The sequence below is a fragment of the Hyperolius riggenbachi genome, chromosome 4 (assembly GCF_040937935.1).
Source record: "Hyperolius riggenbachi isolate aHypRig1 chromosome 4, aHypRig1.pri, whole genome shotgun sequence".
NCBI lineage: Eukaryota > Metazoa > Chordata > Amphibia > Anura > Hyperoliidae > Hyperolius > Hyperolius riggenbachi.
Genome location: NC_090649.1, coordinates 251381665 through 251393871, shown reverse-complemented (window position 1 = coordinate 251393871; position 12207 = coordinate 251381665). Strand labels below are relative to the sequence as shown.

General features: G+C 40.1%; 1 protein-coding gene across 3 annotated transcripts in view; it reads left to right on the top strand.

The window, feature by feature from the left end:
* CGA (glycoprotein hormones, alpha polypeptide) overlaps positions 1-9090 on the top strand; it is a 45694-nt gene extending 36604 nt beyond the window's left edge. For all 3 annotated transcript variants that reach the window (XM_068231123.1, XM_068231126.1, XM_068231125.1), the window contains 3 exons: positions 2102-2208; positions 3412-3599; positions 8981-9090. In XM_068231123.1, coding sequence (XP_068087224.1) covers positions 2109-2208; positions 3412-3599; positions 8981-9058 — 366 coding nt within the window. In that variant the 5' untranslated portion in view covers positions 2102-2108 and the 3' untranslated portion in view covers positions 9059-9090. The remainder of the gene's footprint in view (positions 1-2101; positions 2209-3411; positions 3600-8980) is intronic.
* The last annotated feature ends 3117 nt before the right edge of the window (positions 9091-12207 follow it).

The window sequence follows — 12207 nt, the reverse complement described above, 5'->3', positions numbered from 1 at the left end:
GGAGCCAATGAAGGGACTTGTGAAGAGGCACAGCTGAAGAGGAGCTGTGGGAGAACTGAACGAGCCTGGTAGCTGCATTCATATTGGGAGTCAGGAATTCCAGCGAGGGCTTTGCAGTAGTCCGGATAACCAGAGAATGGACCAGGCATTTGGTGGTTGCAGAGGTTAGGTACGGGTGAATTTTGGGAATGTTGTGGAGATAAAATTGGCAGGACCCGGAAATGTTCTGGATGTGGGGTTGAAGGAGAGTGATGAGTCGAGGGTGGCACCCAGGCAGGAGGCTTGAAGGACTAGACGGATGGAAATGTTGTTAATAGCAATAGATGAGTAGACACCTACTCATCACAATACCAAGAAAATTGAGGAGCACTTTCTAAAAATTCCATTTTGTTAATCCATCTTAAAAACAAGCTAATAGATTGTATTTTATGTATGGTTTGGTAGGAAATTAGAGTAGGCGGCTTTTCCCTACTGTATATAAGGCTGAGGAGTGGAGGGGGCAGATGTCCTGACGAAACGCTGTTGCATGAAACAGCTGTTGACTTCTCTGTACTCCCTCCTCTGCCATTGCCATTGCCTGCATTGTGAATTGATGACTTGGTTGATTGGGGCTACTTTCTCTTTGCGGTATTTTAAGATGGATAAATAAAGTGGAATTTTAGGACGTGCTTCGCTACTTGCTTTATAGTGTATGTTCTAAAACAGAATGGACGTATTGTAAATAGCAATAGAAATGTCATGGAGACTAAGAGGGCTTGATAAATGGCGTGGGAAAATCATGGGTTCAGACTTTTCCAGGTTAGATACTAACCACTACTGCATTCTGGGAACATTCTACCAGTACTGCCAATTTGCATATCCTCTAACCAAATTGTCTGTCCATCACATTTTGGCTCTGGTGAAGGCCGCTTAAGGTGGCTACTAACGGTCCAATTTCTAGCGAAACATTGTTTGAGATTGGCTGTAAATAATCTCTATTGATGGGCACAATCGATGAGGAACGATTATAAAAATAGTCGTCCGAATGGATTTTGGTCAAACCAAAATTTGAATTTTCTAGTTGATTGTGATAGGAAGAATAGATTGGTTCATCGGTGGTATAATGAACGATTTTTCTTCCGATCAGAATTATCTGATTGCTCGACTGATTTTTTTTGACAGAAATTGGATCGTTAGTGGCCACCTTTTAGATTCTAATTCATGACCATTTTTCCTGCTTTCGACACATGACCTTTAAAAACGAATTGTTCACTTGCAGCCTAGTATGTACCCTTTGACAGTTCCAATTGTAATGAGATCATCCATGTTTTTCCCGTCACCTGTCATTGGATTTATGTCCTGCTTGATCGGTATACAGCAGTTGATATATTAAATCTATACACTTTCCTGCTTTTAATTCTGCTTTAAATTTAAAATCCAGCAGTGTTTTTGTAACAATGTTAAATAATTCAAGTAACAATTAATTATAAAATAACTGCAGGAAGACAGAATATATGTATTTTGTGTATATATACATAATCACAATGTTGCTCCCCTTGGCCCTGCCTTGCCTGTTTAGTTATACTTAAATTATGTAACAGTGGTCCCCAAACATCCAATATCATAGGCACAGAAAGAAACAGGTCTATATTATCACTGAACAGCAATGTTTCTTTCCAGTTGCATGATGGTGAATACAGTACATACATTAGTATGCTCCTGTAGTTGGCAATATGCATTTACAAAACCAGCAAAGCATATACTGTATATTTTGACTCCTTAGCAAATCAATATTTTTTGAGATTATTATGTCTTTTGTGACATATATTGTTGTTCCTCATTAGGTATGGCAAGGATGACATTATCATGGAATAAGCCAGTCTAACAATTGTAAACAAATAATGGGGAAGTCAGTACGCTTCCTATGCTAATTGTAGAGAACCGTCTTTGCTCACTTAGGGACATTATGATAAGAGCGGGATTGTGTGAAGAGCAGCATCATTTTGAATACATCATCACATATTCCAGGCACTGTTCATGAAATTATTTTATTTTTGAACAATTAATGTATCTCTTGTTTATGTACTGCAGTGTTATAACCATTGTTTGTCTTTTATTTCAGAAACACTATGAATTGCTATGGAAAATTCTTAGCTCTCGCTCTGGTCTTACTGTCAGTCTGTATTCATGTCTTTTATTCCTTTCCTGATGAACATTATTCTGAGTCAGGTAAGGATGTTATCTAGTCAGTAAGATTTTTAACTCCAATTCTAAATGATTCCAAACTAAATTACATTTTAAACCTGACCTCTCGTGGCACACAGCTATACACTGCCAGCTGTACCATCTATCCCCTCTGCCCGTATAGAGATGGTCTAGGAGGACCACTTGTGTTGATTCTAGATTTTCTGCTCCTTGAGACAAAATAAAAATAATAAAACCTCTAACCCCATAGCAATAAATAAATAACAACAACATTAACAAGATAAACGCGTCTAAGCAGTTTTTAAGGTTCAAGATGCACTTGAACAGAGGGATCAAACATTGCTTCCCAACACAAAAATAAGGTCTGGACCTCAATTTGCAATGAGAATCCCTCATCGCATGCTTTATTAGACAAAATGTATTGTACTTTACCTGGATAACACAGTGTTTCAGGCCAGGTAGCCCTTTCTAAAGTACATGGTTTTAAAGCATAAGGGATTCTCCTTACTGTTTGGGATCCAGACCTTGTTTGTTGTTTTGGACTATTTACAAGTGTGATGGGTGCCTTTTTTACTTCAGTCTCCCTGACATCACTTATTTGTGGAGTGCCACGCTGTGGTAATTGGGAACATTGGAACTAGATAGATTATAGCCTGAAGACAGTGATCGGACCTGGGAGGGGGAGGGGATTGCACACTCCACTACCTGCAGAGCACAGCAGTAGGAAGTGATACATATAAAAGGGCAATGCTGAACTATTTTTTCTGTTTGCTTGTTTTTTAATTTGTGTGTAGGTAAGTTTTGCATCCATGACCACCAGTTAAAGCGGATCCAAACCAAAGATGTTTTTAATTCAAAATATTTAGTTGCACCACTCTGACACATACAAAGATAAATAAACACTCCTTCAGGCCTATGAGCATTTCAGTGCATGCTTTTCACCCTTCTCTTTTCATAACTAGGGTTAGAGGGGGCAGCCATTAGCAATTCCTCCATTGCCAGACACCATCTACTCCACCAGTTTGCCGGATTCTGTCCCGGCAATATGAAAGGAAGGGAGGGGTTCCTCCAATAAATGTAAAATATTTTATATTTGTCATCATGCAGCTGAAAAATGGCTGCTATTTATTATTATAATTTAGGAAATAGATTTTATTTCTGAAATCTTGTATTTTTAATTTGGGTCCACTTTAATGTTGTTTTTTTATATGTATATATTTTAAACAGGTTGCTTTGGCTGCAAGCTAAAGGAAAACGCAATGTTTTCTAAGATGGGGATAGGTTCAATATACCAATGCAGTGGATGCTGCTTTTCTAGGGCATACCCTACACCGATGAGATCAAAGAAGACAATGTTGGTGCCAAAGAACATTACATCTGAAGCTAAGTGCTGTGTGGCAAAGACACAATACAGAGTAAGTATTACAGACTGAGTGATCCCTCTCGCCAACCTCTAATGGTGTTTTTACAATAAAGAGACATATACTATTCATTTCAGATCCATTTATTCATTATGGGATTTTTTTATATAATTTTCAACAAATAAGTTTTCAAATGCTGCACATGCACAAAAGTAAATGTATAATAATAATGCTAACATTCGTATATTGATTTTTTCCTTTTAGACTCAAAGTGCTTGGTTGCTGTAGTAACTAAGGACGTGTTCAATAGGCCACCTTGCAGTGTTAGAGAGTCTTGCCCAAAACTCCTTACTCAATAGGTACCAGCTTCAGCCAGGATTCAATTCCTGGGCCCATATGCAATTAACTTTTTTCTCTTGCGTTTTCTCCTATTAGAACATTTCTCAACTTTATTTTTTTAAAATAACTTTTCAGCACTTTGCAATTAGTACCAAAAAGTACTATGAAAATTATTTTGAGCATTTTCTTGCTTGCTGGTGGTTTAAAAGGCATTTTATTAAGAAGGTCTGAAAATATCACCTAGGAGAAAACGTAGGAGAATAAGTGGATTGCATATGGGCCCTCAACCAAAACATTATGTATGTGGTGCGTTATTTCCAACCCTACACTCGGAAATTTCCTCCTCCTCCAGTCAACTGACAGCCATCTTGATGAAGAGATGGAACCCTGAACTCAATTGATGGCATTGGTGACCTGCAGCATCATGAAGCCTCACTCGCTTGTCATTCCAAGTAGATAGTCTTACTGCTGTGAAAGTTGCATGCTCCAAGTCAACACCAGTACAGGGATGAGTTGGTGCTAAACAAGCAAGAGGCCACTGCTGGCCATAGAGGCTTCCATTTCTTCAGGTAACACATATATCACAGTAGACAGGTGGGCTTCTCACTCTCCATCTCTAAGTGTTATTTTACCAGTTTATTTTTTATAATATATGTTTTAAGACCATTTGAGTGCCCTATTCATATTGTGTATTATAGACGGATATGTACTGTAAACAAAATATTGAAACAAATAAAATCTTCTTTAGAAGTAATTGTCCCAAACCATCTAAAGAACAGACCCTACTGGAGTGATTACTTGGCAAGATCAAAAAGTTGATTGTTGGTCTTATATTTCACTGTATGCAGATTAACCACTTCACCACTAAGAGGGTTGTAACCCTTGAGCAACCAGAGCAAGTTTCACCTTTTAGCGCTCCTTCCATTCATTCACCAATAACTTTATCACTACTAATTACAATTAAATGAACTATATCTTGGTTTGTTTGTTTTTTTGCCACCAATTACGCTTTCTGTGGATGGTACATTATGCCAAGAATTATTTTATTCTAAATGTAAATTAGAATTTTTTTTTTGAAAAAAATAATTATTTCTCTGTTTTCGGCCATTATAGTTTTTAAATAATACATGCTACCATAATTAACCACTTAAGGACCACAGGCTTACACCCTCCTAGTGATCAGGCGATTTTTTACAATTCTTTGCTCTGCAGCTTTAACAGCTCACTGCAGAGCCATACAACTTAGCACACAAATTAATCTGCCACCCTTTTGTTGCCACCAACTGAACATTTTGCTGGTGGCATGTGATTGCTGCTGTGATCTGCTTTTTTAAAAATTAATTTTCTATTTTGTTAATAAAAAAGCATATTTTCTCTTCATTTTATCCCTCCCCCGACAGCCAATCCCTGTGATCGCCTCTCATAGGCATTAGCCTTTGAGAGACGATCATTTGTGAGCCTCTCCTGGGGACAGCTCAGTGACAGAGCTGTCCCTCGTACAGCACTGCACTAGATCACAGCGTTGTACAAGCATTTTCTGGGTTCTTTCTTCACGCGATCACGGCTGGCAGGTTGTTTACGTAACTCAGCTGGGATGTGCACGCATTAGCGTGCGCAATCCTCTGCAATCTCCTCCCCCAGGACTTGACGCCTTTCGGTGTTAGGCGGTCCTGGGAGAGCCACTTTGCGTCCACCGATTGGGGTTAGGTGGTCGTAAGGTGGTTAAACTCCACATATTTTATTTGCCCATTTGTACTGGTTATTACACCATTTCAATGATGCCCCTATCACAATGTGTGGTGCCAATATTTTATTTGGAAATAAAGGTGCATTTTTTCAGTTTTGTGTCCATCACTATTTACAAGCCCCTAATTTAAAAAATAACAGTAATATACTCTCTTGACATACATATTAAAAAAAAGTTCAGTCCCTAAGGTAACTATTTATGTATTTTTTTTATTGACATTTCTTTTTAAATTACAGGTAGTCCCCAGGGTGTGATTAGAGGGGGGAATATATGCAAGTAATGCACTGGGGAGGTGATCAGGAGGGGTCTGCGGGCAATTTGAGGGTGTGGGCGGGTAATTGGGTACCCGCAGGGGGCAGATTAGGGTCTGATCTGATGGGTAGCAGTGACAGGGGATGATTGATGGGTGATTGGAGGGGAGAAATAATGTAAATAATGCACTGAGGAGGTGATAAGGCGGGGGGGGGACTGAGGGCAATCTGAGGGTGTGGGTGGGTGTTTGGGTGCCTGCAAGGGGCAGATTAGGGTCTGATGTGATGGATAGCAGTGACAGGGGGTGAATGATGGGTGATTAAAGGGGAAAAACAGATGTAAACAATGCACTTGGAAGGTTATCTGAGGGCGGGTCTGCGGGCGATCTGAGGGTGTGGGCGGGTGATCAGGTGTCCGCAAGGGGCAGGTTAGGGTCTGATCTGATGGGTGGCAGTGACGGGGTGATTGACAGGTGATCAGTGGATGATTACAGGGGAGAATAGATGTATACAGTACACGGGGGGGGGGGTCTGGGGAGGATCTGAGGGCGTGGGGGGTGATCAGGAGCCGCAAAGGGGGCAGTTTAGGACCTGATCTAAAATGTAGCATGGACAGATAGTGACGGGGTGATTGATGGGTGATTAGGGGGGTGATTGGGTGCAAACTGTGGTCTGAGGGGATGATCAGGTGGGGGTCTGAGGGGTGCTGTGGGCGATCAGGGGGCAGGGGTGGCAGGATCAGTGTTTATGTGTGCTTACTAGGGGGGCTGCAACCTGCCCCGGTGGTCCCTCGATCACTGGGACCACCAGGGCAGGTGTATAATACACTTTGTATACATTACAAAGTGTATTATACACTTTCAATGCGGCGATCGAGGGGTTAACAACCCGCCGGTGCTTCTAAACAGCCGGCGGGTGGGCAGAGCCTAATGCCGGCGGATGCGATCCCCGGATAATTAGTCCCCCTGGTTCCGCCGCCAATTGGCGTTACGCGGTCCTGGGGGTGCCACTTTGCCGCCGCCGCCAATTGGCTGTGGGCGGTCAGCAAGTGGTTAATGAATGGGAAATGTGTTCCCCTTCATTGTCTCCGGGCAAGTGGTCGGTGACGTGAACAAGCGTAGGAGCGCTCGCATGAGCAGTTTTGGAAGACGACGGCGGGGATACGTATATCTACTTCGCAGGCATGGAGTTTGGAGGGGCATAAATATACTGTTCCCGGGTCCCGAAGTGGTTAATTTCCATGAAATAATATTGTCCATATGAGAACAAACAAAGCACATACTATGTCATGGTATATGTAAAAAAAAAAAAAAAAAAAAAAAAACATTAAAAGGGTTGTAAATACACATAAAGTTACTAACCAAACATCACGTTCCCATAACAGGCATACAGCAATTGCGCTAAGTTAAAAATATTCACCCGCCTGGAAATTTTTTGTTAACGTTGGGGATATCTCCATTGCTTATCTACTTTGCATGAATGACCAGGTGATTCTGCCATGTCTTCATTTAAAGTAGACCCATATAGTACTAGGTTATCTCTGTCTCGTACTTTACCAACACAGATGAAAACAGTTTACAGTGTTTTTGAGTCTACACAGTGATCGGAAAGCTGTGGAAGTGAGGTATGTGGCAGACTAGCTCAAAAAGGATAAGAACCCCTGTAAATGTAATACATGTGTAACCATTTATTGTAGCAATGGCACATGGATGTGTAAATGGCAGATATTTCAAGTGAAATCATATAAAAAATGTTTTAAAAAAATTCAGGGCAAGATAAACTACACTTTGGAAATTGTAATTTGTAGGCAGACAATATTACGTGTGCACAAAAGCAAATATGATAACTGTATGAGTAATAAAAAGTATGAAAAACACATTTTTATTGAACATTATGTCAGCGTTTTAGACCACTTTTTTTTAGTTGATTCTTTGTAGACATCCCAGTTTCTGCTTCCCCCTCCATTCTTCATCTGGGCCTGCGACAATTATCAGTGCACGACACCTAGAAGGCAACAGACAGAAGTACACTTGCTGCAGTGCAGTTTTGGAAGATTCTTACAATGTGTATAATTGTCTGGGAAGGATTTTTTCTCTGTCAGAGTGGCACTGTAGTCAGTTAATTTACTTTATTTTCTATGAGAGCATAGTAAATAACTAAAGTTGCCCACTAATTATCCAGCCTTTTCTGTCCAATCTTACCATTTCTATGTAACATAAGGGACTACCTAAAGTATCCATTCAGTAAATTCACTCGGTTTACTCTTCTACTACATAGATTTAGTAAGATTGGACAAAAATGCTGGATCATTAGTGGACAGCTTTGCACACAAAAAAACATTAAGAAATCAAATTTTCAGCTCTGGCCCGCCCTCCTTTCCTCATTTCCTCTTGTGCTGAGATAATCTGTTACATAGTGTTATCCGTGACTACAGACCCAACAAAAGAATGCAAACAAACACTGAAACTTGTGAATAACCAGTGACACATTGTGGTAAGCTGGAAAAACAATACACTCTTTAAAGAGACTCTGTAACAAAATTTTGAGCCTTATTTCTTCTATCCTATAAGTTCCCATGCCTGTTCTAATGTGCTCTGGCATACTGCAGCCTTTTCTAGTTGCACTGTCTCTGTAATAAATCTTATCTTCTTTCCTCTGTTGGCTCTGTCGGGCTCAGGCTGGAATGTGTGGAATGTGCAGCACTGCTTGTCATTGGCAGAAGCTATACACACCCTCTCCAAGCTCTGCATGAGTCGCAGAGTGAGCTGTTCTCACTCTGGTTAGAAGCCATGTTTTTTGTTTGTAAACACTGCATAACAATGGCAATTACAAGCCAGGATTGCAGCAGGGAGTGGCAGAAACAGCACAGAGGGGCCCAGGAGAACATAAGGAATAGAATGGTATGCTTTTTATTGTAAGAATTTTAGAGTACAGATTCTCTTTAACCGTTGTAACTGAAGAATGATTTTCCAATAGTAAATGTAGGTTAAAAGCCATCTTAAAGTTTAGAGACCTGTTTTAATAAATGTCTGCACTTTATCACAAATATACTGTATATAGTTTTACATATTTAATTCGTTTTTTATTTGTTTTTCCAGGTTACATTAATGGATACTGTGAAGATTGAAAATCACACAGCATGTCACTGCAGTACATGCCTGTACCATAAATCATAATTGTCATACATTATATGAAAATACAATTTTAAGCAGCTCTCCTGCCTTTTTATTGATGTCTAACTACTAATAACTGAAAGTGTCTAAACATCAGCAGCCTCCCCCCTCATTACAATAACTATCACTACTTTAAAAAAAATGTGTTTGCCTTTGTTGGTTAGAATTAACATTTGATTTACAGCTTTCTATATATTTTTTGTTTAATATTAATGTGTCACTGTTGTTTTAACTTGTATTTTATCAAGAATTGCTATATAAATGAAATAATATCAAGGAAGTTTATAAATCTAACAAAATTAGTGTTTTGTCTGTAAGGCAGTGTCAGATGAAACTTTGAGCTTGAAGGTCCTGTGAAATATTTAGCTTATATTTAAGAAAGGCAAAGCTCATTGTAAATTTATGTTTAAAAACTCAGATACGTTTATTATTGTTAGTTGAGCTTCAAATTATTGAAAGCCCAACTCTGGACAAGGTAACAAATATGCTACTAGTTCATCCTTCTTCAAGGAAGAATTGCATACAATTTAGTTCTCTGTTTTGTAGCTGGATAATGTAAAGGTGCATCTAAAATTTAAATCATTTGCAGGGACTCAAAAAACTACTTCTTGACACTTTTCATCACAACTGCATCATACTTCTAAGTTTTAGTTTGGATTGCAAGTGAAATGAATACTCTAATGATTCTAACTCCAAAAAAAGAGACTGCATTATTCCTAAGGGCCATTTTCCATTGGTGAAAGTGATGCGATGCAGCCACGCATCACTTTCACCGGCGCCCGCGTCACTTCTGCATCTCCCAATGCGGAAGTCAATTGCAGAGATGGGATGCGGCTGCGGGCAGATGCGGCCATGCGAGAATCTGCAGCATGCTGCAGATTCTCGGATCGCTCCGCATAACATGCACGCAGTGGAAACTATTCCATTGCCATGCATGTGTTTCAGCATACCTGCAGTGGAAATGGAACTAAACTCAGAACTTCCTCTCTGCTCTGAAATATTAACCACAGCATGATAACCTTTATGGAAAAAAATCTTCATTACAATTTATGAAAATCGTAAAAAAAAACAACCCTGAAGTTTTACTAGGTTTCACTTCTGCAAAAGCACTAAAAGGGTTAAGCCACAGCATTTCCTACATAGAGATCTGCATCAGCAGAGTTCTACAATCTGTTCACTGTTGCTGATAAGAACTAATTAGACAGGTTTATCTGCCTAAACAAACACAGAGACCTTAATTTCTTCAGCAACTTTTTGTGTATTAAAGACTTCATTGTGTGTTGTACAAGAGTTCAGGTCCACTTTAAAGCAAAACAATCCACTAAAAGCAAAAAATGAAAGTTAAAAAATTATTAAATGGGCAGTTGACCCTCTATGTCACCACAGAGACTATGCAGGTGTAAGCTTGAAGACAAGAACTAATTGGGCTGGTAGAAACAGCAACATAGACATCATTAGGACAAATAAATATACAGGCTGCCAAATATAATTACACAATTTAGTGAAATTGCCAAAAGGAGTACTTGAGCCAGATATCTTGGTGACCTTTTTGCTTGGATTTCTATTGGATATTTTGAGTTTTCTAAAATAGTTTGGAGATATCAACTGACAGAAAGTTCCATATGCAGAAAGAGCTTTATCCAACAAATTATGTATTTTAAAGAGGATCTGTAACGTTAAAAACGTCCCCTGGGGGGTACTCACCTCGGGTGGGGGAAGCCTCCGGATCCTAATGAGGCTTCCCACGCCGTCCTCCATCCCTCAGGGGTCTCGCTGCGGCCCCCTGTGAAAGATGACGTCAATATTTACCTTCCCGGCTCCTGCGCAGGCGCTCTGACGGCTGTCAGCTCCGAAGTAGGAGGAAATACCCGATCGCCGTCGGGTCTGCTCTACTGCGCAGGCGCAAGTTTCCGGCGCCTGCGCAGTAGAGCGGACCCGACTGAGATCGGGTATTTCCGTGTAGTTCGGAGCCGAAAGCAGCCACAGCGCCCCCGCTGGAGCCAGCAAAGGTAAATATTGAATTTACAGTCGGGTCTGTCGCCGGCTGTTAGGAGGGCTGCAGCGAGACCCCCGTGGGACAGAGGACGGCGTGGGAAGCCTCATTAGGATCCGGAGGCTTCCCCCAGGTGAGTAACCCCAGGGGATGTTTTTTAAGGTTACAGAGTCTCTTTAAAAATGGATGAGTTTTATGAACAGGAACAGAAGCTATGTGTAGTGCAAATGAAATTGAAGGGGAGTGGCTTAATACCCAAGAGCAGAGACCCAACCAGATATCATAAGAAATGAAGTTGCTGGTGCAAGGGGCAACAATAGTGACAAAGAAAGGTTTGGTAGTGATCTGTGGCAAAATTATTGGTTATTTAATTGATGAAGGCTCTCCACTGCCAATTTTATAAGGGCACTATGTTTCAAATATTTAATGCATTATCCACTATTCTCTCAAGAGTAAGTGTATAAGTAAAAGGCTTTGACAAGTGCAGGTTGTGTTGATTAGGACAGAACCTGTTTAGTGGACACAGCACTGGGGGTAACTCCAAGGTCCCATGACTACCTTCTTGCCTTTAACATTTATATGAGGCTGTTAGTGGTTTTGTTAAGCCTTGTAAGCTTTACATATTCTGAGATCTAAGTACTAGGTTCCATTGCATTTTTCCTTAACCAAAGTCTTTTTTTTATTCAAGCTCCATAACTCCAAAGCATTTACAAGTGTTCCTGGACATTCTACAGAACAATTAAGGAGATGCATGAGCACAAGGCCGGCATCATAAAATTCCTTCTGTGGCATCATCTTGTATGTTACTTAAAGTGGACCCAAATTAAAAATACAAGATTTCAGAAATAAAATCTATTTTCTAAATTATAATAATAAATAGCAGCCTTTTTTCAGCTGCATGATGACAAATATAAAATATTTTACATTTATTGGAGTAACCCCTCCCTTCCTTTCAAATTGCTGGGACAAAATCCAGCAAATTGGTGGAGTAAATGGTGTCCAGCAATGGAGGAATTGCTAATGGCTGCCCCCAGTATAACCCTAGTTATGAAAAGAGAACGGTGGAAAGCATGCACTGAAATGATCATAAGTTTGAAGGAGTGTTTATTTATCTTTGTATGTGTCAGAGTGGTGCAACTAAATATTTTTAAGTAAAACA